Source organism: Sphaeramia orbicularis, chromosome 22, assembly GCF_902148855.1.
Source record: "Sphaeramia orbicularis chromosome 22, fSphaOr1.1, whole genome shotgun sequence".
Taxonomy (NCBI): domain Eukaryota; kingdom Metazoa; phylum Chordata; class Actinopteri; order Kurtiformes; family Apogonidae; genus Sphaeramia; species Sphaeramia orbicularis.
Genome location: NC_043978.1, coordinates 31,396,078 through 31,422,685, shown reverse-complemented (window position 1 = coordinate 31,422,685; position 26,608 = coordinate 31,396,078). Strand labels below are relative to the sequence as shown.

The window sequence follows — 26,608 nt, the reverse complement described above, 5'->3', positions numbered from 1 at the left end:
GTATAGCAGACCACGCCCTCTTGTTTTGACGAAGCCCCGGCTAGCCAATAGGATAGCACGCTTTTTTTTACGTCATAAGGTCAAAGGGAACAGCAATGGACGTACCGCAAATGTAAACAGTCCGATCAGTCGAAGGGCAGGTAGGTAGTTAAGATATTTTTACATTTAATTGTTAATTAACCTACTTCCTCCTACTTAACCGCAACATTTCAGATTACTAAAACAATATTATTCCTACTTGGACTATGACTTGCATTTAGCTTTCATTTTCAGAGTATCCACAGCTTTATTTTTGATATCCAAAATGAACATTGTGGACTAAACTCCCATTAAAGTTACGGATACTGTCCAGTTGTTTCGATAACTGATTTTATATTAAGTATCCGATGTGAAAAACACAAAAAATCCAGGAGGCAACGTTAATGTCCCAAATGACTGGGAAATGTAACTAAGTACTGCAGAATTTTGAGGTACTTGTAATTTACTTGAGCATTACTTCTGTATGGAACTGTCAAAGTACAAGTATCAACATATTCTTAAAGTACCAGCCTTAGTGCACTGTGTCCCATTTCAGAGTAACACAGAATAACATACTGCATGTATTTGGATGAAAGTGATGTTGTTCTACATAGCATCTGTATATATATATATTAGTTATTTATTACAGAAAATGTTTGATATAACTGTGTAACAGCACAATAGGAAAGAGAAAAACTAAGGATCAGGCTATTAGGTTGTGTGACCCTATGCTCTCATTGGCTGGCGTTCTGAGATACTGTGCTCGCATTAGCTGATGTTCTGTGATTCTGCACTCTCATTGGCTGGCGTTCTGTGACGCTGCACTCTGATTGGTTGACGTTCTGTGACGCTTCGCTCTGATTGGCTCACGTTCTGTGACGCTACGTTCTCATTCGCTGACGTTCTGTGACACTGTGCTCTCTTTGGCTGGCGTTCTGTGACGCTGCGCACTGATTGGTTGATGTTCTGTGACGCTGCGCTCTCATTGGCTGACGTTCTGTGATGCTACACTCTGATTGTTTGATGTTCTGTGACGCTGCACTCTCATTGGCTGGCGTTCTGTGACGCTGCACTCTCATTGGTTGGCGTTCTGTGACGCTGCGCTCTCATTGGCTGGCATTCTGTGATGCTGCACTCTCATTGGCTGGCTTTCTGTGACGCTGCACTCTCATTGGTTGGTGTTCTGTGACGCTGTGCTCTCATTGGCTGGCGTTGTGTGACGCTGCACTGTCATTGGCTGATGTTCTGTGATGCTGCACTCTCATTGGCTGATGTTCTGTGACGCTGCGCTCTCATTGGCTGGCGTTCTGTGACGCTGTGCTCTCATTGGCTGGCGTTACGTGACGGTGTGCTTTCATTGGCTGACGTTCTGTGATGCTCTGCTCTCATTGGCTGATTTTTTGTGACACTGTGCTCTGATTGGTTGAAGTTCTGTGACGCTGCCCTCTCATTGGCTGGCGTTCCGTGACACTGCGCTCTCACTGGCTGATGTTCTGTGACGCTCCGCTCTCATTGGCTGATGTTCTGTGACGCTGCGCTCTAATTGGTTGATGTTCTCTGACGCTGCGCTCTCATTGGCTGACGTTCTGTGATGCTCCGCTCTGATTGGCTGACGTTCTGTTATGCTACGCTCTTATTGGCTGCTCAAAACAAATAAATGAATGAATGAAAAAAAGCCTGTTTTGTTTAAAATCATGGCTTCCTGGTGCTTTTTATGGCTAAAAAGTAAAGAAAAGACTGCTCTAGGTCTTTTGCAAATGCCCATGTTCCTGTGACTTTAATAAAAGAAGCCTCAAATCATCGCAACTGTCACTGCAATTTTTTGGAAAAGCTGCTGCAAAATCAGGCATTTTTGGCTGCAACAATAAAAAAAAAATCCCGCGAAGTCTTGGAGGGACTGGATATTATTCCACCAGTGTGACAGAGTAGGAAAAATGAAGCCGAGACATGTCATAAGTGTGATTTTTAAAGCCATCAGGGATTTGTTGTGTGCAAATGTGAGGCAGAAAGACACACAAAGAAATTCAATAAAGAAATAACCAGTATATAAAAAAGTGACAACAAAAACATGTTTTTGTCAGTAGCAAGTAAGATATGAACCAAAAATTTATGATGATGGAATGTAGTATAGAAACAATTGATATCCAAGAGTGAGATGTCCAAAGGTGATGTTGAAAGGGTGATATACTGTATTAAATTCCTACAGGAAATCACATATGGTCTCAAAGTTAGTTATTTCCAGAGTGTTTTATTACTGGAATCTGATCACTGATGCAGTAATGTTTTCATCTTTAATGTTTCAGGTGTAATAGTGGGCTCATAGGTTAGTCTAAAAAATAATGTGTGATCTATTAGTCATATTATTAATGCTAATAATATGAATCTGCAAGGTAACCATAATAATAATGAAATAAATATGGATGTCTAAGATCTAATTACAATTGGAGTGACTTTTGGTTTAAAACTAAAATGGTTTGTCAGTGGTCACAGTACACTTTTCATTCAATAACAATAATTCAGACTGTTGTATTTTCTATTTGTTTCAGTGCTGAGATATGAGGCTTTTATCGAAGGCGGTGCAGGCTGCAGCTGTGAGTCAGAAAGGGCAGAGCTGCAGACATTTCTGGGGTTGGCTTAATGCTGTTTTCAACAGGTGAGACTGTTAAAAAGCTGCACGGAATTATTAAAAGCAATCTATTAACAAACAAAGCAAAAGTTTTGTACATGAATACACACCCATCATAGTCTATAACCTGATCAGTATGTGATATCAACATTTTAAATAATTGCCATTTAATTAATTCTGTACTATATTGTTTTATTTCCTAAACAAACTACCAATATAAAGCGATAATTGTAGTTCAGTTGTCCCATAAGAAATAATCAATGACATTAACAGAGTATTTAATGAAGTATCAGCCAAAGGTGAAAACCAGCGCTCTTCAGGAAGATCTATACTAAAATATGTGAATATAGTATTTAGTATTTATGCTGTTTGATGGATGCTTTAAAAATAAACAAAGTTATTCTGTTGAAACAGTACAAGGGACACAGTGTATCCCAAAGAAAGTTCAAAATAAAGTATGTTGTAAGAGTTTTGTTCCAGAATTTTCTGTTCAGGTCACAAAATATGTTGTAACCCTGATGATTTAAATCATATATACACAACACATAAATTGTCAGTTTTCTAGGCACACCTATTCTCTATTACTTTATTATTTGATCAGTAATTGAGTTTAACAAAAACACCACAAAGTATTGATTAAAAAAGTCAGCATTTTTAAGTTACAGTCCATATTGCTGAAGATGTTGTGTAGTTGCTGTTGGTTTTAAGCATTTGACAAACTGATGATTCGTTGGGTTAAAAAAAAGAACTGGCCTGTTTCCAGATGAACTTTATGTTTAGTAACCCCTTTTCACAGTCTCCTCTGCCCTTTCGTATTCTAAATGTTTGTTGACGTCTGGTCTCTCAGAGTGGACTATGAGAGGATCAAAGCTGTCGGTCCAGATCGAGCTGCAGCTGAGTGGCTGCTGAGATGTGGAGCCAAAGTGAGGTTTCAAGGTTTCGATCGCTGGCATCACGACTACAACGGACTGCCAACTGGACCTCTGGGCAGATACAAGATCCAGGGGATTGATGCGACTGAATCCTGCATCATGCACAAAGGGTTTGACCACCTGGGTCAGTGTTACACTGTGGAGAATATGACGTTTTTGTCCTTGTCACTTTGCCCAGTCTCAGGGCTGTTTACTTTTGATTGTGTATGTTTGTTTTACGCATCATTTCTGAATCAAGAAAAAAAAACCCAAAAAACCCACAAATATTACAAGTTTCTTAAATCTGAAGATCTTAAGAGTTGATGTCTCATATATCAAAATAAACTTAACCCTTTCATGCACAGTGGTCACTACAGTGGACAGCTATTTTACAGCTGCTTTATTCATGGATTTTGTTATTTTAGTTCCATATCAGCCAACACAGTGGACGCTCATACATCATCCCATACATTGCAGTCCATATAATTACTGTAACTTTGCTGTTCTTCATAAACTTGATCTGCACTAACATGTTTGAGTGTAAATCAGCTGCTTGTTGTTGTTGTTAGACTGTAATTAACAGTTTTTTAAACAAAATGATGACAAAAGTAGCACTGGGTTTTCATGGGTTAAACAAAAAGCTTTCTTTTTTTGCATATTATCTCCACAGCGTGAGTAATGACTAGTATTAGAGTATGTTAAAATGTGAGAAAACATCAGATTAGCTGCATTAAAAATGTTTTTATTTCATAGTTTTCACATGGCATATCAGTAAAGACGTTTCTTCACTTCAAAAATTAAATGCATGGTGTCCAGCTGAATGGACATTTTTTGCAACTCCATGAAAAATAGGTTAAAAAAAGTCAATCACATTGTTATTTTAATGCCTAGAGGAATAAAAACAGTCAGGAAAAAAAAATCTTTATTAAGGCTATCATAATTCATGCATAAAAGGGTTAATGTCTAGAGTTTAGAGTTACAGGTTAAACACAAGAAGGCTAATATCTCCAAAAACTATGTAGGAATTCAGAAAAGAAAAAATCCAGAGAGTTCTGAAATTGAAATGAGTGATGAAGGTAAGGAAATATAAAGCATTTTAAGATGTTCCTCTGACAAACAGTTGAAAAACATTTATTGAGATTAAATTCATGATGTAATTCTACCATCACAATAAAGGACTATCTGTGATTTGGTAAATAAATCATGAATTTTGTAGCATTTTAATTTTCTGTTGGAAGAGTTCTTTGGATTTTCTGACACTAACATGTGTTTGCCCATTGGTTAAAGATAACCGTAAATTTTGCATCAACTATCAATTGTTAACCCAAGCTTCCACTGTTGACCTGAAAGTGATTCCCCTCTGTGTTAACAAGAAAGGAAAAGTGAGGGTGAAAGTACACCTGTACCAGACTGATTGTCTAAAAGTGACGCATGTGACAGGGATGTTTTACACTGAGCGTCATAGATAGAGCACCGTCCGTCTGTGACCTTGTTGGCTGTTGAACACTAAACACCATTTGTCCGCAGCCAAAGTCAACACAGATTTGTTTTGGTACAAAGTTCTTCTTTGCTCTGTGAGTGCTGAAATTCTTCATGTGACATTTTATTCCAGATGGTTTGAAATACGTGGACGAAATCAAGTTCTGTAAGTGTATCTACATTGAGGACAGCTGTCTGGAGAGGCTGAGCTCCATAGAGAATCTGCAGGACAGTTTGTACATGTTGGAGGTGGTGTCATGTGGAAATGTGACTGATAAGGGCATCATTGCCCTGCATAAACTCAGGTGGGTGTTTATTATCCAAAACGTCAATACACAACTGTAAGATTTTGAACTCCTCCATTTTCTCTAAAGGAAACATCTACATTTTTTATGGCTTTAATGGTCTGTCTGTCTTCCTTTATAACCTTTTTCCATATTATGTATTACATTCTGCAGTTCAGTGTTGTCAAGATAATGCCTCAAAAGGTGTAGTAACACAGTCTGTAATAACTTACTTTTATGCAGATGTAGTGTTTATACATGATTATTAAAAGAGGAGACTTGGAGGATTTGTCTGTCAGGCTTCATGTACGTCATTAGGTTTTTGCAGTCAGTGACACGCGGTGTTTATCAGTTTTGATCATCTGTAAAGCCAGTGTCTCATAAAACTGTTGAGCTATAAGACCTTGCCAATATTTAACCCATAAACACCCAGTACTACTTCAATGGCAGTTCTCAAATAATTTTTTCTTAAGTGATGTACTTTATTTATTTATTTTATTTATTTATATAGCACTTTTTAAAACAACATGTTACAAAGTGCTTCACATAAAGGGGAGATAAATCAAATCAAATCAAATCAAATTTTAAGCCACTTTACAGAAACCCAACAGAATCCTCCAGGAGCAAACACTTATGACTGGTGACAGTCATAAGTCACCATTTATTATATTATTATCCTCTGTATTTTGTGTTTTTTTTCAGTGAAAATCATGTATTTTCCCAGATTTAATTTACTGGTTATGTAGATGTTCATAAAAGCTCAGAGTAAAGTTGAGGGTTATTTTATCAGAAACAGAGAAAACTGAAGAAAAAACGACTTTTTTAGCAAAGATATCAGTACCTGAAGATAAACCCAGTGTGTCCATCCACTGTCATTGATCCAGCTCCATGAGTTTTACCAGTGAATCAATGTTGTAGAAGATGACAGTGTTTCCATGTTCACTACAGGGCCTCTGAACATCCAAATGGGTCAAATCTGATGACCATGAAAAGATGAAAAAATGCATTTTGCACCAATTATTTACATGTACTGATAGGATTAGTTGATCAACAGGTATTAAACATTTTACAACAGCAGATGATTTTGTTTGATGGTGGATGTTTGGGCCTTTATGGTTTATTTCTAAAGACTATGTATCCACAAGTCATGTAATTGACATCCTTGTAACTTTGTCATTCCCGAATTCTAATGTAGTGTTTTCACTTTTTTTTTGTACTTTTTCTTTCATTCTTTAAGAACTGTGAAATGTACTGTGAAAGGTGACGCGCTGTTTATGACAAAACAGACACCATCAAATGAACTGTTTCGCTCTAAACTATATGGGACTGTAATATCTTAATGACGGTCTTTCTAAACTCAGTTGGTTGAGCCACAAAAGCGCCTGAAGGTTGGAGGTTTGTTCCTTGGCTCCTGTCTACATACTGAAGTGTCTTTGAGCAACACACTGAACCCCAAGCTGCTGCCGGTGATTGTTTCACTGGTGTGTGAAAGTGTCACAGTGTAAAGTCCTTTCAATGCCATAAAGGTACAATTGCATTATAAAAGTGCAAGTAATGAACTGACCATTGATACTTTTTTCTTTAAGATAAGGCCAACATTTTAGTTCTGTGTTAGTAACATCACAGTTAAAGGAGTGATATTTTGCTTTTTTAAATGGAATTATGCATTTTCAAACACTTCCCTGTTGTCTACATAAACTGTAAATGCTATAATTGGGTCTGAATTCTTCATTAATTCAACTCCACAGGTCCATCTTCAACCCTATTTCTGAGTAATGACACCAGAAAGGTCATTTTGAGCGCTGGCCCTTTAAATGCACATGAGCCACTTCATGCCCCGCCCCCTCCACGTTGTTGACTGAGCTTTCTGTCCCGTTTAGCCACTTGTGTTCGTTAATACAACCAACAACTGAAAATTTTAGGTAATCAGCTTGAAGTTTGGACATATTTTCAGTTTTTACTACAACCGCTGCTGCTGACAAACAATTATGTTGTACTCTGAGACATGTTTGTCAGAATATGTGCAAATGTAGTGATGTATCTAGTTATAGACGTAAAAAAATAAGCAGGAATTGAAAGAGGTTGTAGAAATCCACTCGATTTTTGCCAAAATGAATATAAAGATAGCTTTACAGCACTTGGAGGGTTCAAATTCAAACTTTATGAACTATTAGGGTCCAAATACACAAATAAATGAACCAAAGACTAATAAAAGTGGGTTTAGCAAAATATGACCCCTTTAAGAAAGACAAAAAAAGTGAACAAAATGAAATGACAGAACATTATAGTCTTTAAAGCTGCAGTGTTTATCAGGGGTCACCAACCCTGGTCCCCAAGGGCTACTATCCTGCATGTTTTAGATGTATCCCTCTCCCAGCACACCTGACAGTCATTATCAGGCTTCTGCAGAGCCTGATGATAGGCCTATCATTTGAATCAGGTGGGTTGGAAGAGGGATATGTCTAAAACATACAGGATAGTAGCCCTCGAGGACCAGGGTTGGTGACTTCTGGTTTAGATAGTTTTTCAACACCACTGGGCAAAAATTCCATAATCACCTTTCAGCCTATTATAATTCAAGTGGTCTATGAAAAAGCAAGACCACAAGCTATTTTCAAGCTGTGAAAAATGTACCCCAGCATAAGGTTTGTCAAGTGTAAGGTGTTTTCAGACTGGTAGGGGGTTAAGTAAATGTGTGCTGTAATTACTGTTTGCTGATCTCTGTTCGAAGTTTGGAAAAACTGACTTTACTTTTCCACAGTAGCATGAGGGGGCATCAGGTTGTCTGTATTTATATTTAGTCGTTTGATTTGGACAGAGAGGAGAAAGCACATGAAGGAAGGTGTGTATTTTTTCCTCCTGATTTTGGTTCCTGCAGCTTAAAAAATGAAGATTGTTCTTTTAAAGACAATGGAGATGTTATAAAACCTTTGACCAGAATCTAAGTGTTTTTTTTTTAAAACTCTACACAGGAACCTGGAGTATCTGTTTCTAAGTGATCTTCCTGGCATCAAAGACAAAGAGACAACTGTTCATCGATTACAGACAGCACTTCCACGTCTGGACATACATCTGGACTTGGACTGATGCAAGACCTGATCTCATGTGTGAGGGAAGACTGGAATATCCGAAGCTTTCAGAGTAAAAAAACACTAGAAAGTTTGAGACACATCATCTCACACTGACATCCATTTAAATGTCTTTATATGTGCATTTGATGACACAAGTGCAAAAGTGTTAAAATGATGGTGTGGCTTCATAGGAAATCGTCAGGTTGGTGATGTATTAAAGGTGTCTACAGGTCTCAGATATGTGCATTTATTGCTTTTTAAGAACATGATTTGGTTGTAGATCACATTTGAGGCTGGGTTTTGGAAAGTATTTGGTTTAGTAGTTGACTTACAGGCAGAATATCTTGACTCGCATTGACAGAAAGGAAGATAAAAGACAGATGAATGAAATTAGATTCAATTTATATGGCAAATAAGACCTCACATACCCAGATTAAACACATGCCTGATGATTCTTGATGCCTAATAATCATTAAATTAAATCCTCCTCATATTTCCAGACTTCTTGAGCACCTGCAGACACCTGGGTATAGTCAAGCTTTAAAGCAAAAATGAGACACGTTAAAGCACTTTATAAAGTTGACACCAGTTTTTCATTGAAAGAATGAACAAATCTTTAGTTTATTTAAGTCTCAGTATGTAACATACTAAAGGTTACTTCATACGTAGGTACAGACAGAAAACAGTAGGTGAAAATCAAGATAAAAGTGTCTTTTCTCCTTAGATTAATTTGGCATTTGTACAATATCTGAGGACATACAGATGGCTGAACATCCTTAGCACCAAGTTCCAGAGATAGTACAAGTATAACATGGTGTCTTAAAGAGCTATATGTTAGTAAAGGAACGGAATTCACTCCTGTCGTCAATAAATATTATTTTTATAAGTCATATTGTCACAAAAAGTTTGCCCTACATTATAGCTTACTCGGAACAACAGTAAAGTTGCTACCAAAACATTCTTCCATCGTTATATAAAAACACATTTGGCAAACCAATCAAGGCATTTCATTTTACCTTCGGTCAACTCACTGTCTACAAGCAGAGCGGTGGACCGCTCTCTGTCTTTACACATCTACACAAAACACAACTATATCAGCTTGAAATGTAGGCAACACACATGAACCAACAGTCAACATGTTTGTGTCGACGTGCTGGGGATAGTGCATAGACTGATGTTGATATAAAGAGGAAAATAAAAACTTTAAAAAGTGGTTGAATCCTTTTGAGTGTTTTTTTTTTCTAAATGTTATCGGAGGTGTTGTCGTTTCCTGCTGTATTGTTTTATTCAGGCCTAGAGCGGCGAGGTTAGATGTTTGGGAGGTGATAGTTGAACTTGCGCAGGTTGTTGTAGTATTTTTTATTGTCCAGAGCTGGAAAGATGCTGCTGCCGGTCAGCTGAGGCAAATACTGAGAGGAGACAAGGGAGGAAAACATGAGTTAAATAAAGGTTTTGTACACTGCTTCTGTACCGGTCACTATGGGTATGCAATGTCGGCCATTATTCAATAACTTTACTCAAGTATTGAAAGTGAAGTTAAAAGTTATGGTACTTTACTTGAATATTTCCTTTTTTCTGCCATTTTAAACTTAAAGTCCTTCAAATAGAACACATTCTAACAGATTCAATCTGTGGTTTCAAACATTGGTTGATGTTTACACTGCAAAAAAGGGGTGTCTAAAAACAAGATAAAAACACTAAATCTGAGGAAAAAGCTACTCAAAACAAGTGAAATATCTGTCCATGCAGCAAGGTACTTTCACTTGACAAGATTTCTTAAATGAAGATTGTTAAATCTAGAAATAAGTATGTCTACAGATATATTAACACTTAAAATAAGAAATTAACTCTTAAAACAAGATAAATGATCTGACACTTCTAAATCCAAGTTGTTGTTTTTTGTTTTTTTTTTAGTCTTGGTAAGAACCAAATCATTTGCAGTGTAATAGGAACCACATCTTCAATAACATATCCACTATCCTTGTTCCAGCATCATCTCAACTGTAACAACCCAACTTCACATCAGTCTGACTTGAAATATTTGAAAAAATGTTTCATATTGATGGTTGGACCAGTGGAGAACTTTAAATTTAATAGAGAATGTGCAGTCAAATTATATTTAAGATGTCTGGGTCAAAAATGATTTTCCCTCTAAACCTCCTATGTGGTTTTATTTCTCTACATAAACTAAACCAAAAATTATAGATTAGAGAAGATAAATCTCTGTATCAGAAGTTTTTTTTCTTCTTTCCTCTTCCATTAATAATGTGATGACTCTATAGATTGATCTGGTATTTATAAAATTCATTAATTAATTTTAACATTGTTGGGTTATATACATTATTATTATTATATATTATATATTATATACATTATTATATATATATAATACAGTGGGTTGGATATTTAAAGCAGTAAATTAACATTTAATCCTCCAAGTTAATGGATCGGAATACTTTTTCAACACTAGAACACAAACGTCAAGTTCAAGACTGTGTTACTACCCTGGATAATGTAGCTTTATATGTTTTTTCACAGGTTAAATGTAGGAAGGTTTTGTAATGTTTAAAAAAAGCCTATGAAAGTTATTTTGCACCTTGAATTCAGTTATTACTGATGGTGGAGATAATACAGTATGTGATGAACCTCTCAAACTGAAGCTGAACATGTCAGAAGATCAGAGGTTATAATTCCCTGCCTTCAGTCCACTCTTACCCCAGGAGGGAGGTGTTTACGAGGTAAACGTGTTCTCTTGTTGCTGGAACGTTCCTGCTCTCGAGAGCTGCTCTCGCTCTTTTCCCGCAGGCTGTCGAAGTATGGATGCAGGAGCAGCTGTTCACAGGTGAGACGCTCGGAGGGGTCCATCCTCAGACAACCCTAAACCATCGACAGGAAAACACACCCGGTCAGACCTTAAATCACCACAATCTACCACAATTAAAAGGTTATCATGGTTATTTGAAGCCAATAAGACGAGGACAGAGTTGATAAAACATTTGGAACATATGAACATGTTAAAAATTATCCATGTTCACTGTGTATTATTTAGTGACATCTAGTGGTTGATTTGCCACATTTACTGCATTTTCCATCAAATGACGCCCCACCCACCCACCCACCCACACACCCACACACACACCCACCCACCCACCCACACACACACCCACACACACACACACACACACACACACACACACACACACACACACACACACACACACACACACCCTCCCTGATGGTGGTGATGGTGGTCACATAATAAACTTTAGTTCCCTGTCACAGGTTGATTGGATATTAACTCTGGTTCAGACAGTAGGTGGTGCACTGTACTTGAACGCTGGCCTACAACATGCTATAAAATGGAAAAAAACAAATAGAATGTTTGTTTGGAGCCACTGTAGAAAAGCAGTAAACAATATGAAAAGCAGCACTGTCCTTTTGTAGATATAAATGTAAAAAATAAAAAAATCCATTTTAATTTAAGATCCTCTTGGGACCCTCGAGCCTAAAATGTACATGTGAAAAAAAAACCTGCAATAAAATCATCATATATATATTATAATATTTTTTTCTGCTTTAAAACATCTCTTCAGCCACTTCAGCTCTGTTCATAACTACCAAATGTTCAATCATTTTCAGGATTTTAATCCTTTAAATGCCAGTTTGAATACATAATGTCACTTGTTATTCATGAAAAAAAGAGATATTTTATGATATGAATAGTGGAGGGAAGGAGTCCAAGACTGACATAAAACATATATTATTATAAAACAATGCCACATCCCTCCACAATATATTAAATGGGAAATATCTCAGTTTTTTCTTTTTTTATAAAACAAGTGGCATCACATATACAGACTGACATTTAAATGGTTAAAATCCTGAAAATTATTGAACATTTGGTCATTTTGAGCAGAGCTGAAGCAGTTTAAGAGATTTATTCAGAAAAAAGTAGAAAAATATTGATTATAGGATGATTTTATAGCAGGTTTTTGGCATGTACATTATTGGTGTGAGGGTCTCCAGAGGGTGAAAAAAGTGTCAGTAGTGTATAATAGACCTAAGAGGAACCGACATTAGATTAAAACAAAAGAAACATTCTTTCCAAAATTCATACCATAAGCTGTAACATAAACATACTAATCACTAAATCAAAAAAAGTACAAAAATGACCTGAGGGGGTCACTAAAGGGTTAAAAAGTTCACATATTTACCTTCATTAAACTCAGAGCTTGATGAGACAGATTTGGATATTTCTGTTCCAAAGGCTCCTACAGAAAAAGGAGAGATTTGGTAAATTTTGAGTTTTCAAAATATAAAAACAGTTTTTGTCATTACAATGAATTGAAATCATTTCCATGCATTTTTATGTATTCTCTCTTTTTTCTCTTTCTTCTCCAATTATGTTTACATTTTTAATTACTTTATTTTAATTACTTCTTTACACATTAAGTCATGAATGAGAAACTCCCAGAAATGATCACAACAGCCAATGATCAGACATGAGAATAAAGTGCTCATAAACGGTCTACACTTCATTCTTACAGCGTTCACTTCTCACCATCTCTTGTGGCTCTGGGATCGAAACGCCGCTGAAGAACTGGTTGTTGCTGAAAACCTGTTGATGTCGAGGGATCAGATCTCCTGCAGACGACAACAGGACGCACAGTCAGGAAATGCCAACAACAGCCAACACTAATCCAACCTGACAGCATTAACTATGAAGGTGCGGTGTTTTAGGGTTCGAATATTTTATTAAAAGAAACATGACATAAATAATCAGAATGTAGAATCATAAAAAAAATCATATTTGTTGGTCTGGAAGGACTTGTTTTTTATTGTTAAATTTTGATTGTTGTTTATAACTTTAGCTCAATTTTTTTCCTAATAAAACAAAATTCAATAAACACTTGACTAGTTAAAAAAAGGACAACAATCAGCACACCATGAAGATAAACTTCTAAAATTACATAACTTTAATATACCTGCTAAAGTGATATCTCTTCAGCAGAATGTCAGTTTAAAGCATCATTTCTGAGATAGTTAACAACTTAAATATTCTTTTTGTGATGCTTAGCAAATTTAACCACTGATAGTCTCTATATATGTATGCGTTACTTGAGGTTTTGCATTTTAATAATAAGAAGAAATTTAATTTCTAAAGCGCATTTCATTTACAAAATCTCAAAGTGCAACAGAGAAATAAAAACCACAAGAATTTAGCAACTGATGATGATGATGGTATGATGATGATGATGATAAAAAAATACAAATACATCATAAAATACAACGGTAAGTGGAGTAAAATCAACAGCTAAAACATCCCAGAGTCTAAACAGGAATGTCTTAAAACCTTTTTTGAAGGTTTTAAGTGACTTTTATAAATTGTATTTATGTTCTTGATTTAACTAATTATCTTCTTTTTCTTGTATCATTTATACCATTTCCTCATTAGGTATAATAAATCCCTGCTCTCCTAAACGTGGTCCAGCTTCAGGTTTTCAGATACTGGATCCACCTGGTACCAGAACATGTGTGGTATGTGGTCCACAGAACCCTGACCTCACCCAGAGTCTTCCTGATCAGGTACAGCTGGTCCATGTCTGACTTCCCGGGCCACAAAGGGATCCCTGATAGCAGCTCGGCGAACACACAGCCGATTGCCCACACGTCCACCGGGGGTCCGTACTGCGTGTCCCCCACCAGCAGCTCCGGGGCCCGGTACCAGCGGGTCGCCACGTAGTCTGTGTAGTAGTCACATGGTCCAGCTGAGAGAACACAGAAGGGCAGGGATCAGCAAATATCACATACTGTTCTTGTCTGTTGTCATCTATCAATCTATGGCTATTGTCTTCATTTTTGTTTGTTTTGGGTTTTTGCTTATTGTTTTTTTTTTTTTTATTATTATTTCTGGTGACTTGTAGTTTCTTGCTGTTGTGATTTTGTAAGTAAAAATAAAAATGAAATAAATGAATAAATAAATTAATTAATTAAAAAAAATATATGTATACAGGGTGGGGAAGCAAAACTTACAATGTTTTGAGGCAGGGATTGAAAGACAGTGTATGACCAATTAGTTTATTGAAAGTCATGAGAATTTATTTGCCACAAGAAAATTGACAAAATAGAAAATGTTTTTATTCTATGTGTCCTCCTTCTTTCTCAATAACTGCCTTCACACGCTTCCTGAAACTTGCGCAAGTGTTCCTCAAATATTGGGGTGACAACTTCTCCCATTCTTCTTTAATAGTATCTTCCAGACTTTCTCGTAATAGTTTTGCTCATAGTCATTCTCTTCTTTCCATTATAAACAGTCTTTATGGACACTCCAACTATTTTTGAAATCTCCTTTGGTGTGACGAGTGCATTCAGCAAATCACACACTCTTTGACGTTTGCTTTCCTGATTACTCATATGGGCAAAAGTTTCTGAAAAGGTATGGATAATAGTGTTAGGTATGATTATGACATCAATATATGTTTGGTTTCAAAACAACTGACGTAGTGCCTGCTGAGAAAAAACAACTAAATGTTCATTGTAAATTTTGCTTCCCCACCCTGTATATATCACATACTGTTGATGATGAAAGCAGTGGTTTTAATTATAAGCCACTTTTACACAGAGATCCTGGAAAAAAGGTGAGATGGTGATCCCACTTTTTTTCCATCACTGACTGATTTCCACAGCCAAGCCAAAGGTGTAACAGAGGTGAGACAGGCTGGACTTATACACAGTGGACCTGTGTTCCGGAATCAAAGGGGCGGTGACGCAGCGCAGCGTATAGCATGATGTATATCTTGCGGATCGGAAATACCCTGAACATAGCGGTGTTGCTAACCTCTCCAGAGCCACAAATATCTTTCACTGTTCCACAAATGTTAGCATGGATAGAGTCCTCTGCCCGAAGTGACAACAGCTCGTGGATCATGTCATCTCCCCAGATCAACATCTTTCTGGTCATGTTGATATGTTTGTTTACTGTACACGGCCTATGCTCATTTTTAATCCCCCCAGCACAGGGGTCGCACAAGCAATGCGCCATCAAAATGTCACACCTTGGTTGTTCCTTTTACATAGCATTCCAGAATCATGATTCCACCTTTATCACAGCTCTGTTACTAACTCCAGAAGTGTTACAGAGCTGCGATAAAGGTGGGACCAAATGATCCCACCATTTAATTTACACAGACATTGTTCTGGAATAAAGGTGAAATATTCCCGTAACAGAAATGTTGTGTAAAAGGGGCTATAGTTTCCAATGGCATACAGTGACAGAGTACATTTATAAAACCAGACTTGTAACTTGTAACATATACATAGTGTCAGTGTGAACTATTAAAACAAAACAGCTTTACAAATATTTCATCACTGCATTCACTGTAGATGAAATTTAAGTATACATATATATTACATTAAAGCTCTGTTGGCTTAGCTCCGTTTTTAGACAGAAAACAGCCACAGTAAAAACGACAAATGACCTCTGTTTTCTGTACGGTTTGTTTTGCACAGTTTAGTCTGAACTGTAGATCAATGAAACGCTGTGATTTCAATATTAACCCTTTCATGCACAAATTAGGAGAACCTTAATCAAAATTTTTTCCTGAGTGTTTTTATTCCTCTTTAGGCATGAAAAAAACAATGCGATTGAAATTTTTCTTCTGAAAAATTGAAATAAATAAATAAATTAATTAAATAAAAATAATTTAAACATTTAAAAAATACATTTAAAAAAATAATTAAAAAAAAAAAAGTTCTTATGAACCTATTTTTCATGAAGTTGCAAAAATGTCCGCTCAGCTGGACACCACATGTTTAATTTTTGACACACAGAAACATGTATTTACTGATAAACCGTGTGAAAAGTATGGGGAGGGCTTGTGATTCTGGCGGTTTATGCTCAGGAGAGATCTACATAATGTTACCAATTCATGTCAGAAAAGATATGTAGTGTCTTAAAACTTTAATAAAGATATGTGTAAAAAAAAAAAAAAAAAAAAACGAAAAGCACAACAAAACCCATGAATATACAAGAGAACAGCTCTAGAACAGCTGTCCACTGTAGTGACCAGTATGCATGAAAGGGTTAACCTCTATTATTTTCATTCAGAGCTGTGTCCAGTGGAGGAAATAACAACAGTGATTCTAGCTTTTATCACTGAGTCACTTTCTTTGACTCTAAAAGTTGTTTCTTAGTGGTTCTCATTCCATCTGCTCACTTTCTGAGGCCACATGGTGATAATTTTCCTCACAATGGGAGACCATCAGAGTGACTCACTACTCCCTCTAGTGGTCACATAAACCCACAGGACTGTCATTATACATATATTCACTTCATATCTGTATGATCTAATACATTGGCATCTTTGGCAGAACTTCAGAGCTCTTAACTCTCTAATTAAAATTTTAGGGTAAGGTTTTTAATATTTGAAAGTAGCACTACTGCATATTACCCCTTTAACAGTGTGACATTAATGTGCATGTAGATGTAATGAGTGTGTGTTACTGTAGGTGGCAGCGTCACAGATGTTTTCAGAACTTACTAAGAATCCTGGCAAACCCAAAGTCACACAGTTTGATGACTTGGTGTTTGGTAATGAGGATATTCTCTGGTTTGACGTCTCTGTGAATACACTGCAGAGATATAAAAATAAAAAAAAATACATTAAAAAAATGACTGAATCCACTGCATGAACTCGAAGACACACACAAGTTAAAGCCGTGTTTAACTGAGGATAAAGACACTGTGTGGGAAACAGTAAAAAAGGAGAGAGACAGTGTTTTCTGGGCTTCAATAGAGGCCCTTGTGCCGTTTGTTGTGTCTAGGTGATACATTAACTGCTGCTCAGCCAAGGGGAAGGAATTCTTGTTAAAAAAGGGCCATAAAGCCGAAAGCTTGGTGGGAACAGGATGAAGGGAGGAGACGGGAGCGACGTAAAAAAAAAACACAACCCGAGAACGAGGCGAAGACGTGAAGCTGAGATGAGACAGATATGAGTATGAAGACAAGAAAAGGACGACAGGAACAGTCACTTACGTTCTGTTTGTGACAGAAGTTGACCGCCTGGAGCGTCTGCCATGTTATGCTTTTGACGAGGTGTTCTGGTACTCTGTAAGAAGTCAGGATTTTAAAAAATTAGTTTATGAAACAGTCGACATCATTCATTTTATATTTCAGCTTGAGTGTGAAAACATTTAACACAAAGTCCACTTGAATGTCTTATTTATTAATTATTAATAATCACTACTTTTTATCACTTATAAAGAAGGGGAGGATATACACTGCTACCCATAAAGTTGGAGTAAAATATTTTTTCCTCTTCTTATGAAATGACTGTGACAATGTGATTTATTCTAGATCAATAAAGTGTAACTGGGACTCAGTATGTAATCACTGTATCTGGTCAAAAGTGATTACTGATGTGTATAAATAGGAGGGGCAATAAACCATTTGACATTATAATGTAAAAAAATAAATAAATAAAAACTAAACTAAAAAAAAAAAGTCAAGATGGTGTGTAAAGGAATTAAACTGACAGTGAAAAACTATTGAATGAAACCTTTTTTTTTTTTTTTTTTTTAATCAGAATTTGCACCACTGCATGTAAGAGAAAGTTAGAGTAATATTCTTTTTCAGTAGCCAAATAAATAGATGTGTAGGAATAGTGCTTGATTTAGAATAATGGTAAAAACCTGAATATTTTGTGCATCTAAAAGGCAGTTTTCTATATTTAAATACAAATTATCTAATGTTTTATGTCACAAAATCACATAAATTCTACCATGTTTGGTTTAAAATAGTTTATTTGATTGCAAAATAAATACGGTGTTGTTCAAAAAGTTGGAATAAATATTTTTACATCTTCTCATGAAATGATTGTGACAGTGTGATTTGTTCCTGGACAACATTTCTTACTGATGTGTATAAACAGGAATAAAAAGAAGAATGGGAGCAACAGTGTATTTAGCCCCCATTTATTTACACCAGAGTTTTAATCTCAATGAGTCATTTTCCCTTGTAGAATACATGTTAAATAAAAAAAAAAAAACAGAATAAAAAACCAATCCATTATTGTTTCATATAACAAAAGACACCATATCTGTGTAATTATGGACATGGATATTTATTTATTTACTGATAACTTTCTGTATGTGTTCTGTGTTCACTGATTGATTAAATCATTTTATGTTCTGATTTATTATTTATAACATGTTTAAAGTACGACTTCTTTTAAGCTACAAAGGGAATTTTTCTTTTTTTTTTGTTTTTTACTTTTGCCGTCTACTTTTGTCATTTTTTAATCATTTTGTTGAGTTAATATAAGATATTTTCTTGCTTTCTGACAATTAGAAAACACTTGCTTTTCTTCTGTATGAACTTTTTTTTTTTTTTATCTCTGCAGCTATTTTTTTTTTTAATTTATTGACTTTTCATTGTGTAAATATCGTATTATTAGGAAACACTTATTGCTCATCTTGCCTCCTGTTAACTTTTCGTCTCCTCTGCTGTTTTTTTATTTTTAGACTTAGTTTTTTCTCAGACGGTCGTAGTACAGGTCGGCTCACAGTCTGTTTCTATTGTGGTCCTCTATGTTCAACACTGTGGCTTTGTTAGTTCAGGGACCATCTATCGGCGTTGCCATGGAAACGGCGAAATCGAGCCTCGGGACTGGCAATTAATAGCAACCTCCACCCCTTCTCCTTAGTTTGTATTCTGTTCTTCAGGACGCTACAGGCCAAAGGACGGGAGGGGAGGGGGGGGAGAGAGAGACCAGACAGCGAAAACACTCCATATAAAATGTGGCCCGGCCTAAAGAGTCCTGACAGCTCCCTGCCAGCAAAGCATTCTGGGAGAGCATTACTGTAAACATTCCACAGGCGGCAGGTCAGCTGCCTCGGAGACGAGCGTTGTGCCCATCAGGGCCGGACAAAGCCCCATGTACGACGAGGTATAAGTGTAATGTAGAGATAATAAAAAGTACACAGCAGTTTGCGTAATGAAAAGACACTGTACTCAGATTTATGCTCTCGGTATCTCAGCGTCTGGTCGTGCAGCGTTCGACCACATCACCAGGTCTTCAGGGACAGAGTTTTATAAAGAAATCACTCAATCAATACATAAAAAACTGAATAATTACATTTGTGAGATTTGAAATCAGGGGGAAATGTAATTTTGCAGCAAAAAACTATGTAATTAATCATCGCACAACAAAAAAAATCTCATTAAAGGACTCTGCAGACAGTGTAGATTCAGGTTATGTAATGAGCCACAAAATGCAAACACAACTGGTTTAACCCTCAAAGACCTAACCAGACCCCGGAGACTAAAAATATCAACTGATTTAAAATGTTTGATACCATAATCCACTTTCAAAACATTAAAATAATTAGGTAAAACACATGTGATGTGTCTTTGTCAGAAACACCATCATCTTCTGCAACACTTATTCATCAATAAAACCCACAATAGAGGTTGTAGATGCTTGTCTTTACATCCAGTTAATGATATATTTTTGCTGAAACTCCATTTTTATTCAGTTTTATCTGTTTCAATATAATGTTTCAAATTTACTCTGAGCTTTTACAAACATCTAGATGATAAGTAAATGAAAGTTTCCTGAAAATACCTGATTTTCACTGAAAAATGCTAAATACTGAGGATATGTTTTAATAATAAGTTGCAATAAAGGTTAAATGAAAAAAAAATCATTTGGAAGTTGACACAAAAATAGTTTCAGGTCCTTAACTTCAGGTTTTTGTAGTGACAACCAGATCAGATCTAAAATACTGGAGGATGTTTTATGATTATTTCTTACTTATTTTTATCTTCATCTCATCAGGCATTTGCAATTTTTTTTGTCAAATCTTTTCCATATGTGTTTGGTTATAGTTGTAAATATTTATTATCATTTCTTTAATGTACCACTGGACTTTCTTGTTGCATCAACATTGTTACCATTACTGTGTGCAACACTACAAATACTGCAACTATAAATGTAACAAATTATTGTATATTATTGCCAGGCCCTTAGGGAGAATTTCAGCAACTTAAAGCTTTAAAGTTGCATTGTTATTTGTAACTTCCTGCAAGTGGAGTCCCTGACAAATAAATACTAAAGCATAAAACGTGTATACATGTATAAAAACATAATGTTGAATTGATGCTAATGTTACTCTGTGTTTATTACGTGGTTGTGATAATTCTCCAAATCCACGGCTCTTTATTTTTTTTGGGGATTTGGGGGGTAAATGAAAAAAAAAAAAAAAAAAAAAAACAGAAGGAAAATTCAGCCACCTTGAATTTGGAATATAAACTTTATAAATTAAGACCTAAACAGCTGCAGCGATGAGAAACATCTGCTGATTTAAAATGTTTAATAACTTTTGGACCACTAATCCTATCAACAGTTAAATAATTGTGGTAAAATGCAGTTTCTTAGCTTTCCAGTGGCAATAGACGTGATGTCACTGCCATAAGATGGAAACAATATCACGTAGTTAGTAAACAGTGGATCGTAGACGCGTGTTTTTATGTTCAATTTATGATATATTTTGCTGAAAAGTCACTTTTTCTTTAGTTTTCTTCTGTTTTGATATAATAAGCTTTGAATTTATTCTGAGATTTCATGAACATCACAATCAGTAAATACTAATAAAAAAGGAAAACGCAGATGATAATATTATAAAAGCGAAATAATAGTGATATAATACCCTTATATAGAATAATAAATAACATTTATTCTGAGGATCAGTAAATGAAATACAGGAAAATATCTGCTTTTCACTGAAAAATACAGAGGATAATATAACAAATGGTGTTAAATCACTTAGTAAAGGACGTACCATTTGTAAAAAGCTACCTACCACACAAGATGAGGAAATCTGACCGATATCTTTTGTTAACATTATTATCAGGGGCAAAAAAAGCTATAACTCAAAAATGGATGTGCAAAGATCCCCCAACACTTTTGGACTGGACAACTGTTATGAATGAAATTTATGACATGGAGAGGCTGACCTTCTGATTAAGACTCACTTCTGATTAATCTAAAAAAAAAAATATTGGGAAAAATGGGATGTTTATGTTAATCAGAGAAATCCTTAAACCTGTATACTGTAATCTTATATTTAAGTATACGTATTTTGACATTTTTTGCTTAATTTGTCCTGAACCTGTCTGTATTTTATTTGTCTAGAGGTTGAACCTAGATGCTCTGACTGTTGTGGTCTGTTTTTTGTTTACTTGTTCATTTTGTATACTGTAAAATTTATGTATAGAAATAAAATATTTTAAAAAATCACTTAGTAAAGGGACTTTGCTTCATGTATGTGTATAAGTTTTGTTTTTGTTTTTTTTTTCCCGTGATTTCCTACGATCTGTTTATTTCTAAGGACTAAGTAAGATTACTTTTTGTTGCATATTCAAAATAAACTAAACTAAAAAAAAAGGGGTAAATAATGAAAAATAGTTGTAGATCTTTAAGTGTTAACAAGTAAGGATTGAAAAACAATACGACAGAAGACAAAAGACAGAACCATGACCCACGACGCAGATCTGAGTTTCCGATTAAAAACACGTTATTCCCTTAAATCTTGGTCATGAAATCTGTATAAAATGATGAGTCTATTCTGCTGCCCTCCTGTGGATAAAGAACAATCAGCTTTTTCTTTTCTACATTTATTCTCTGAAGTGAAACCACATCCCTGTGCTCTGAGAAGGTCGAGCCCACACTCACCCTCTGGGATGTCGGTCCAGCTCATTCAGCACCGTGTGGTCGCAGTACTCGAACACCAGGTGAAGCTTCCGTTTACGCCGAAACACCTCGATCAGATTCACCAGGTTGGCGTGTTTCAGTTGCTGCGTGGAGACGTGACAAACATTTTAAGTTTACAAATCTGGAAGTTATCGGGGGGGGAAAAGAGGTGAAAGTGGTGAAACATCTGCGGTTTACTCTCGTCAAACAGACACCAAACTGTTCATGGATGGTCATAAACATGCTGTTGCCCCTGACAACTGGTCCCCATCCTGCCCTATTTATGAGCTTCTGGTTTTCAGGAGGCCGCGGACGCTCCCACCCACTGACTGCATGACTAATTAAACCACCAACTATTGTACCAGAGCAGCTTTGATAATCATTAAACCATAATAATAAAACCAAAAATACTTTATATTGTTGTCCAAGAGCAGGAGGAATGACTTACTGCTATTTTACCACAACATCTTTTTATTATTTAAGATAATTTTCAGTGCAAAGATTACAAAAAACCACAAACAAGCCTGCTTTATTACCACCGTTTCCTCCTCATTTAACTAAATATTTCACCTTTTATTTGATTGTGCTTGTACTGACTTTGCAGAGCTTTGCCTTTATTTGATTAAAACCCCTCTAAACCTCTCTGAACGCCCGTGAATAGTTGTTCCCTGTGCAGCGGCTACAAAAACGCTTCCTTCAGTCCGGCGAATTAATTGCATGGTGTCCCCCCCGCCGGCCGCACACAACGGGGAAGGAAGATTGTGCATTTCACGGCACTAAAAGCAGGATTTGCATCTTTTAAGCATTAAGTAAACCTTCAAAATCAAGTAGTGCATGATGGGAGATGGTGTTTTTAAATGATTAGACCAGGGGTGTCAAACATAAGGCCCAACAAAATGACACTGAAGATATTAATAATCATCATTAGTTCAGGGGTCACATACAGTCCAATTTAATCTTAAGTGGGTCAGACCAGTAAAATAGTATCATAATAATCTATCAATACTGACAACTCCAAATTTTTCTTTTTGTTTTAGTATAAAAATGTAAAATTACATGAAAATGTTTATATTTATAAAGTAATCTTTCACACAAATGTGAATAAAATGTGAACAACCTGAACAAATTCCCCTCTGTTGTAAATATGTATATAGTCTATATAGTCCTTTTATTACTATTATTATTTTTTATATTATATTGTTTGCTTTTGCACTATCGTTATACATGCATATTTTTTTGTGCATTTTATTCTGTTGCTGCCTTGACTGTTGAATGTCCCCATTGTGGGGAATAAAGTCTAATCTAATCTAATCTAATTTTTATAAAATATGTAAAATCTGAAATGTCTAAATGTTTTCTGCCTTTGTAAATCTACTGTGATTTGAAAATTTTAATACACATGTGTTAATATGTCAATTTTTCAATAATTTCTGATTGTGATTAATGATAAATTGAGGCATAATTAAATTTCAGGTTGTTCATGGTTGTTCATGTTATTCACATTTTTTAAAAGATAGTTTGTGGATGTAAACTATTTTATGATGTCATTTGAGTTTTTCACTCTAAAATATAGAGTAAAGTTTGGAGTTGACATTATTCATAGGGTATTATAGTGTCATTTTACTGGTCCGGCTCACCTGAAATCATATTGGGCTGCACGTGGCCCCTGAATTAAAATAATTTTGACATCCATGGATTAGACTGTATCTGAAGGGTGAAACAAAAAGCCTTTACATGAGAAATCTTGCAGATGGATGCATGTATTGTGAGGTTTTGTCACCTTGAGCATCCTGATCTCCCTCAGTGCGATCTTCTTGATGATGGGGTCGTCCTCAGACTCCACAAACTTTTTGATGGCGACGATCTGCCCCGTGTCTTTGTTCCTGCACTTAAAGACGACGCCGTAGGAGCCCTCTCCGATCTTCCCAATCTTTTCGTACTTTTCCATCGTCAGCAAGTGTCCGCAGAAACAGGGTCGTCTCTGCAGAATTAAAAACAAGAGGAGACACGGGAGTGAACTCAGCAGGGGAACAAAGAGGAGGAGGATGGGTAATGTCACCACCTGCTGCGTTCAGGAACAGTTCACCTCTTTACAGGTGACATGAAAACAATCATAAGTAGGTGTTAAAGCTGCTGAGGTCAGGTGTTCTTTAAATGACAGCAAACATAACACAGATTACTTTTTATTTATTTCTGCAGAAAAACAGGAAACAGACTGAACAGCATAAAAATATAAAACATGTAGAGCTGCCAAGAATCAGTCACATATGGACCTAGAACAGCTGCTTTATTTTTCTCATTATCATTCAATGTGTCCATTGCTTCTTAAAACATCAGACAATGGTACAAAAACAGCAGCTGTTGTCTCCTAAAGTCATATTTTTTTTCCCTCAAATGTCGTGTTTGGTCCAAAACCTCCGAGATAATCAGTTCACTGTCATAGAAGAGGAAGCAAAACAGAAAATATTCACATATAAGGAGCTGGAATCAGAGAATTTACAGTTTTTAATCCTACAATTAAAATGGTCAATTAAATCATGTGTTGACAACTATCAGATTAATTGTTGCAGCTATATAAGACTTTGCAATAATCTCTATATAGATGTATTTGTTATTAGTGGTTTTTGCATTTTGAGATCCAGGTTGGGTTGGTATGGAGGTCACCATCGGTTCTGGGGGGTGGGGGGTATATACTTTGTGTGTCACAAAATCTTGTATCATAGAATGTGAATTTCTTTCTTTCTTTCTTTCTTTCTTTCTTTCTTTTTTGTATTGTACTTTTGGAGATGCACAATGAAAATTTAAAAAAAAATTGATTAAAAAAAAGACTTTGCAACAATCAGCTTTTGTAATTATTTCATGATTGTATTCATGTCACCTGATTAATAAGTCCATTGCTTCTTAAAAAAAATAAAAATAAAAAAAAAAAACAACTGAAAATTATATGAAAATACCAGTCATTGTTCCCTAAAGTCATGTTGTTGTCCTCAAATGTCTTGTTTGGTCCAAAACCTCAAAGAAATTTCGTTCACTGTCATAAAAAAGGAAGCAAAACAGAAAATATTCACATATAAGAAGCTGGAATCAGAGAATTTAGAGTTTTAATTCTACAGCTAAAATAGTCAATTGAACTAGATGTCGACAACTATCAGATTAATTGTTGCAGCTCTATATAACAGTTTTTGTAATTATTTCATTTTTTTTATATCACCTGATTAATCTGTTCATTACTTCTTCTTCTTCTTCTTCTTCAAAAAAAAAAAAAAAAAAAAAAAAACCTGAAGATTATACTAAAATACCAATCTCTGCCTCCCAAAGTCAGGTTGCTGTCCTAAAATATCGTGTTTGGTCCAAAACCTCAAAAAATATTACGTTTACAGTCATAAAAGAGGAAACAAAACAGAAAATATTGAATTATAAGAAGCTGGAATCAGAGAATTTAGAGTCATTAATTCTAAATTTAAATAGTTAAATTAGTGGTGGACAACTAACAGATTAATCATTGCACCTCTGTAAAACTTTACAAAAAACAGGTTATTATTATTATTAGTAGTAGTAGTTGTAGCCTAGTACTACTAGTAGTGGTGGTAGTAGCTATATTAGCAGTATTATTATCATTTTACTACAAGTTATGCATCCAAACATTAATGGTTACAGCTTCAGAAAAGTGAGGATTTTATGTTTTCTTTGCCACAGCTGAGAATAAACTGACTACATTTAGATTTTATTACTGACAGAATAAAAAAATAAACTTGAAACAGAAGTTGAGGAGTAGGAAAATTATTCTGTGTCAAAATAAGAGGCAGAATTCACCCTTAAATTAGCAACAAACTGAATTAAAGCAGAAACAAACGCTGCAAAAAGCCAAAATAAAAGCAGATTGGAGGGAACATTACACCTGTCCACTAACAGATTGCGTAAGAAAACATTTGCAATGCAAAGTATATTAGGTCATTTCCATGAGGGAATATGGAGCCAAAGCAAAAACAACACACAGCAAATACCCAAAGGGATGAAACTAAAAAAAACACACATAAGCTCAACCGAAAAGAGCGAAAATAAACATAAACACAGTCATAAAATAATTACTAATATCTATAAACTGGCGATTAGGTTCCAAATAATAGTTGCTTTAATCCTAAAGTCTGTGTAACGTTAGCTCATAACATTCAGATCATCCTAAAATTAGACACATTTCATAGTTTGTATCAGAAATATGAAAGTCATAATCCTCGTGTTTATGATGGAATAAAAGGCGCGTGCACTTACGTTTGTTTGAAATGTGCGCAGGTGTCGGAAAAGCAGGATGTGAATGAAGAAGAGGATGAAGAGGATGAAGAGGATGAAGAGCGGGTTGTGTCGGAGACCAGAGCAGGATCAGACCCGGACTGAGAGCGAACACACACCACATGAGCTTTAAAGAGCCGACGGAGGAAAACATCCTGCACACACCTCCAAAATAAAACAC

The 26,608-nt window shown here is 35.7% G+C and overlaps 2 protein-coding genes across 2 annotated transcripts; one reads left to right on the top strand and one right to left on the bottom strand.

Moving 5' to 3' along the window:
- Nucleotides 1-78: 78 nt before the first annotated feature.
- Nucleotides 79-9,602, top strand: dmac2l (distal membrane arm assembly component 2 like). Its single transcript, XM_030127247.1, has 5 exons — nucleotides 79-140; nucleotides 2,565-2,671; nucleotides 3,492-3,700; nucleotides 5,168-5,339; nucleotides 8,291-9,602. Exons 2-5 carry the CDS (start codon nucleotides 2,574-2,576, stop codon nucleotides 8,403-8,405), a joined length of 594 nt encoding a protein of 197 aa, XP_029983107.1. The 5' UTR covers nucleotides 79-140; nucleotides 2,565-2,573; the 3' UTR covers nucleotides 8,406-9,602.
- On the bottom strand, nucleotides 8,993-26,582 carry cdkl1 (cyclin dependent kinase like 1 (CDC2 related kinase)). The gene is made up of 10 exons (XM_030127246.1): nucleotides 26,410-26,582; nucleotides 23,921-24,121; nucleotides 22,123-22,244; nucleotides 17,424-17,496; nucleotides 16,930-17,020; nucleotides 13,957-14,157; nucleotides 12,951-13,033; nucleotides 12,604-12,660; nucleotides 11,105-11,266; nucleotides 8,993-9,798 (listed from the first exon to the last, which is right to left on the bottom strand). Exons 2-10 carry the CDS (start codon nucleotides 24,086-24,088, stop codon nucleotides 9,697-9,699), a joined length of 1,059 nt encoding a protein of 352 aa, XP_029983106.1. The 5' UTR covers nucleotides 24,089-24,121; nucleotides 26,410-26,582; the 3' UTR covers nucleotides 8,993-9,696.
- Nucleotides 26,583-26,608: the final 26 nt, after the last annotated feature.

Bases quoted from the DNA above. Each gene is read 5' to 3' on its own strand.
- dmac2l (XM_030127247.1), top strand. From the start codon at position 2,574: ATGAGGCTTTTATCGAAGGCGGTGCAGGCTGCAGCTGTGAGTCAGAAA. The intron at 2,672-3,491 runs GTGAGACTGTTA...CTGGTCTCTCAG, and splicing joins CTTAATGCTGTTTTCAACAG to AGTGGACTATGAGAGGATCA. The intron at 5,340-8,290 runs GTGGGTGTTTAT...AACTCTACACAG, and splicing joins ATTGCCCTGCATAAACTCAG to GAACCTGGAGTATCTGTTTC.
- cdkl1 (XM_030127246.1), bottom strand. From the start codon at position 24,088: ATGGAAAAGTACGAAAAGATTGGGAAGATCGGAGAGGGCTCCTACGGC. The intron at 17,021-17,423 runs GTAAGTGACTGT...ATATCTCTGCAG, and splicing joins ACTTCTGTCACAAACAGAAC to TGTATTCACAGAGACGTCAA. The intron at 9,799-11,104 runs GTAAGAGTGGAC...GTCTCCTCTCAG, and splicing joins GTAAACACCTCCCTCCTGGG to TATTTGCCTCAGCTGACCGG.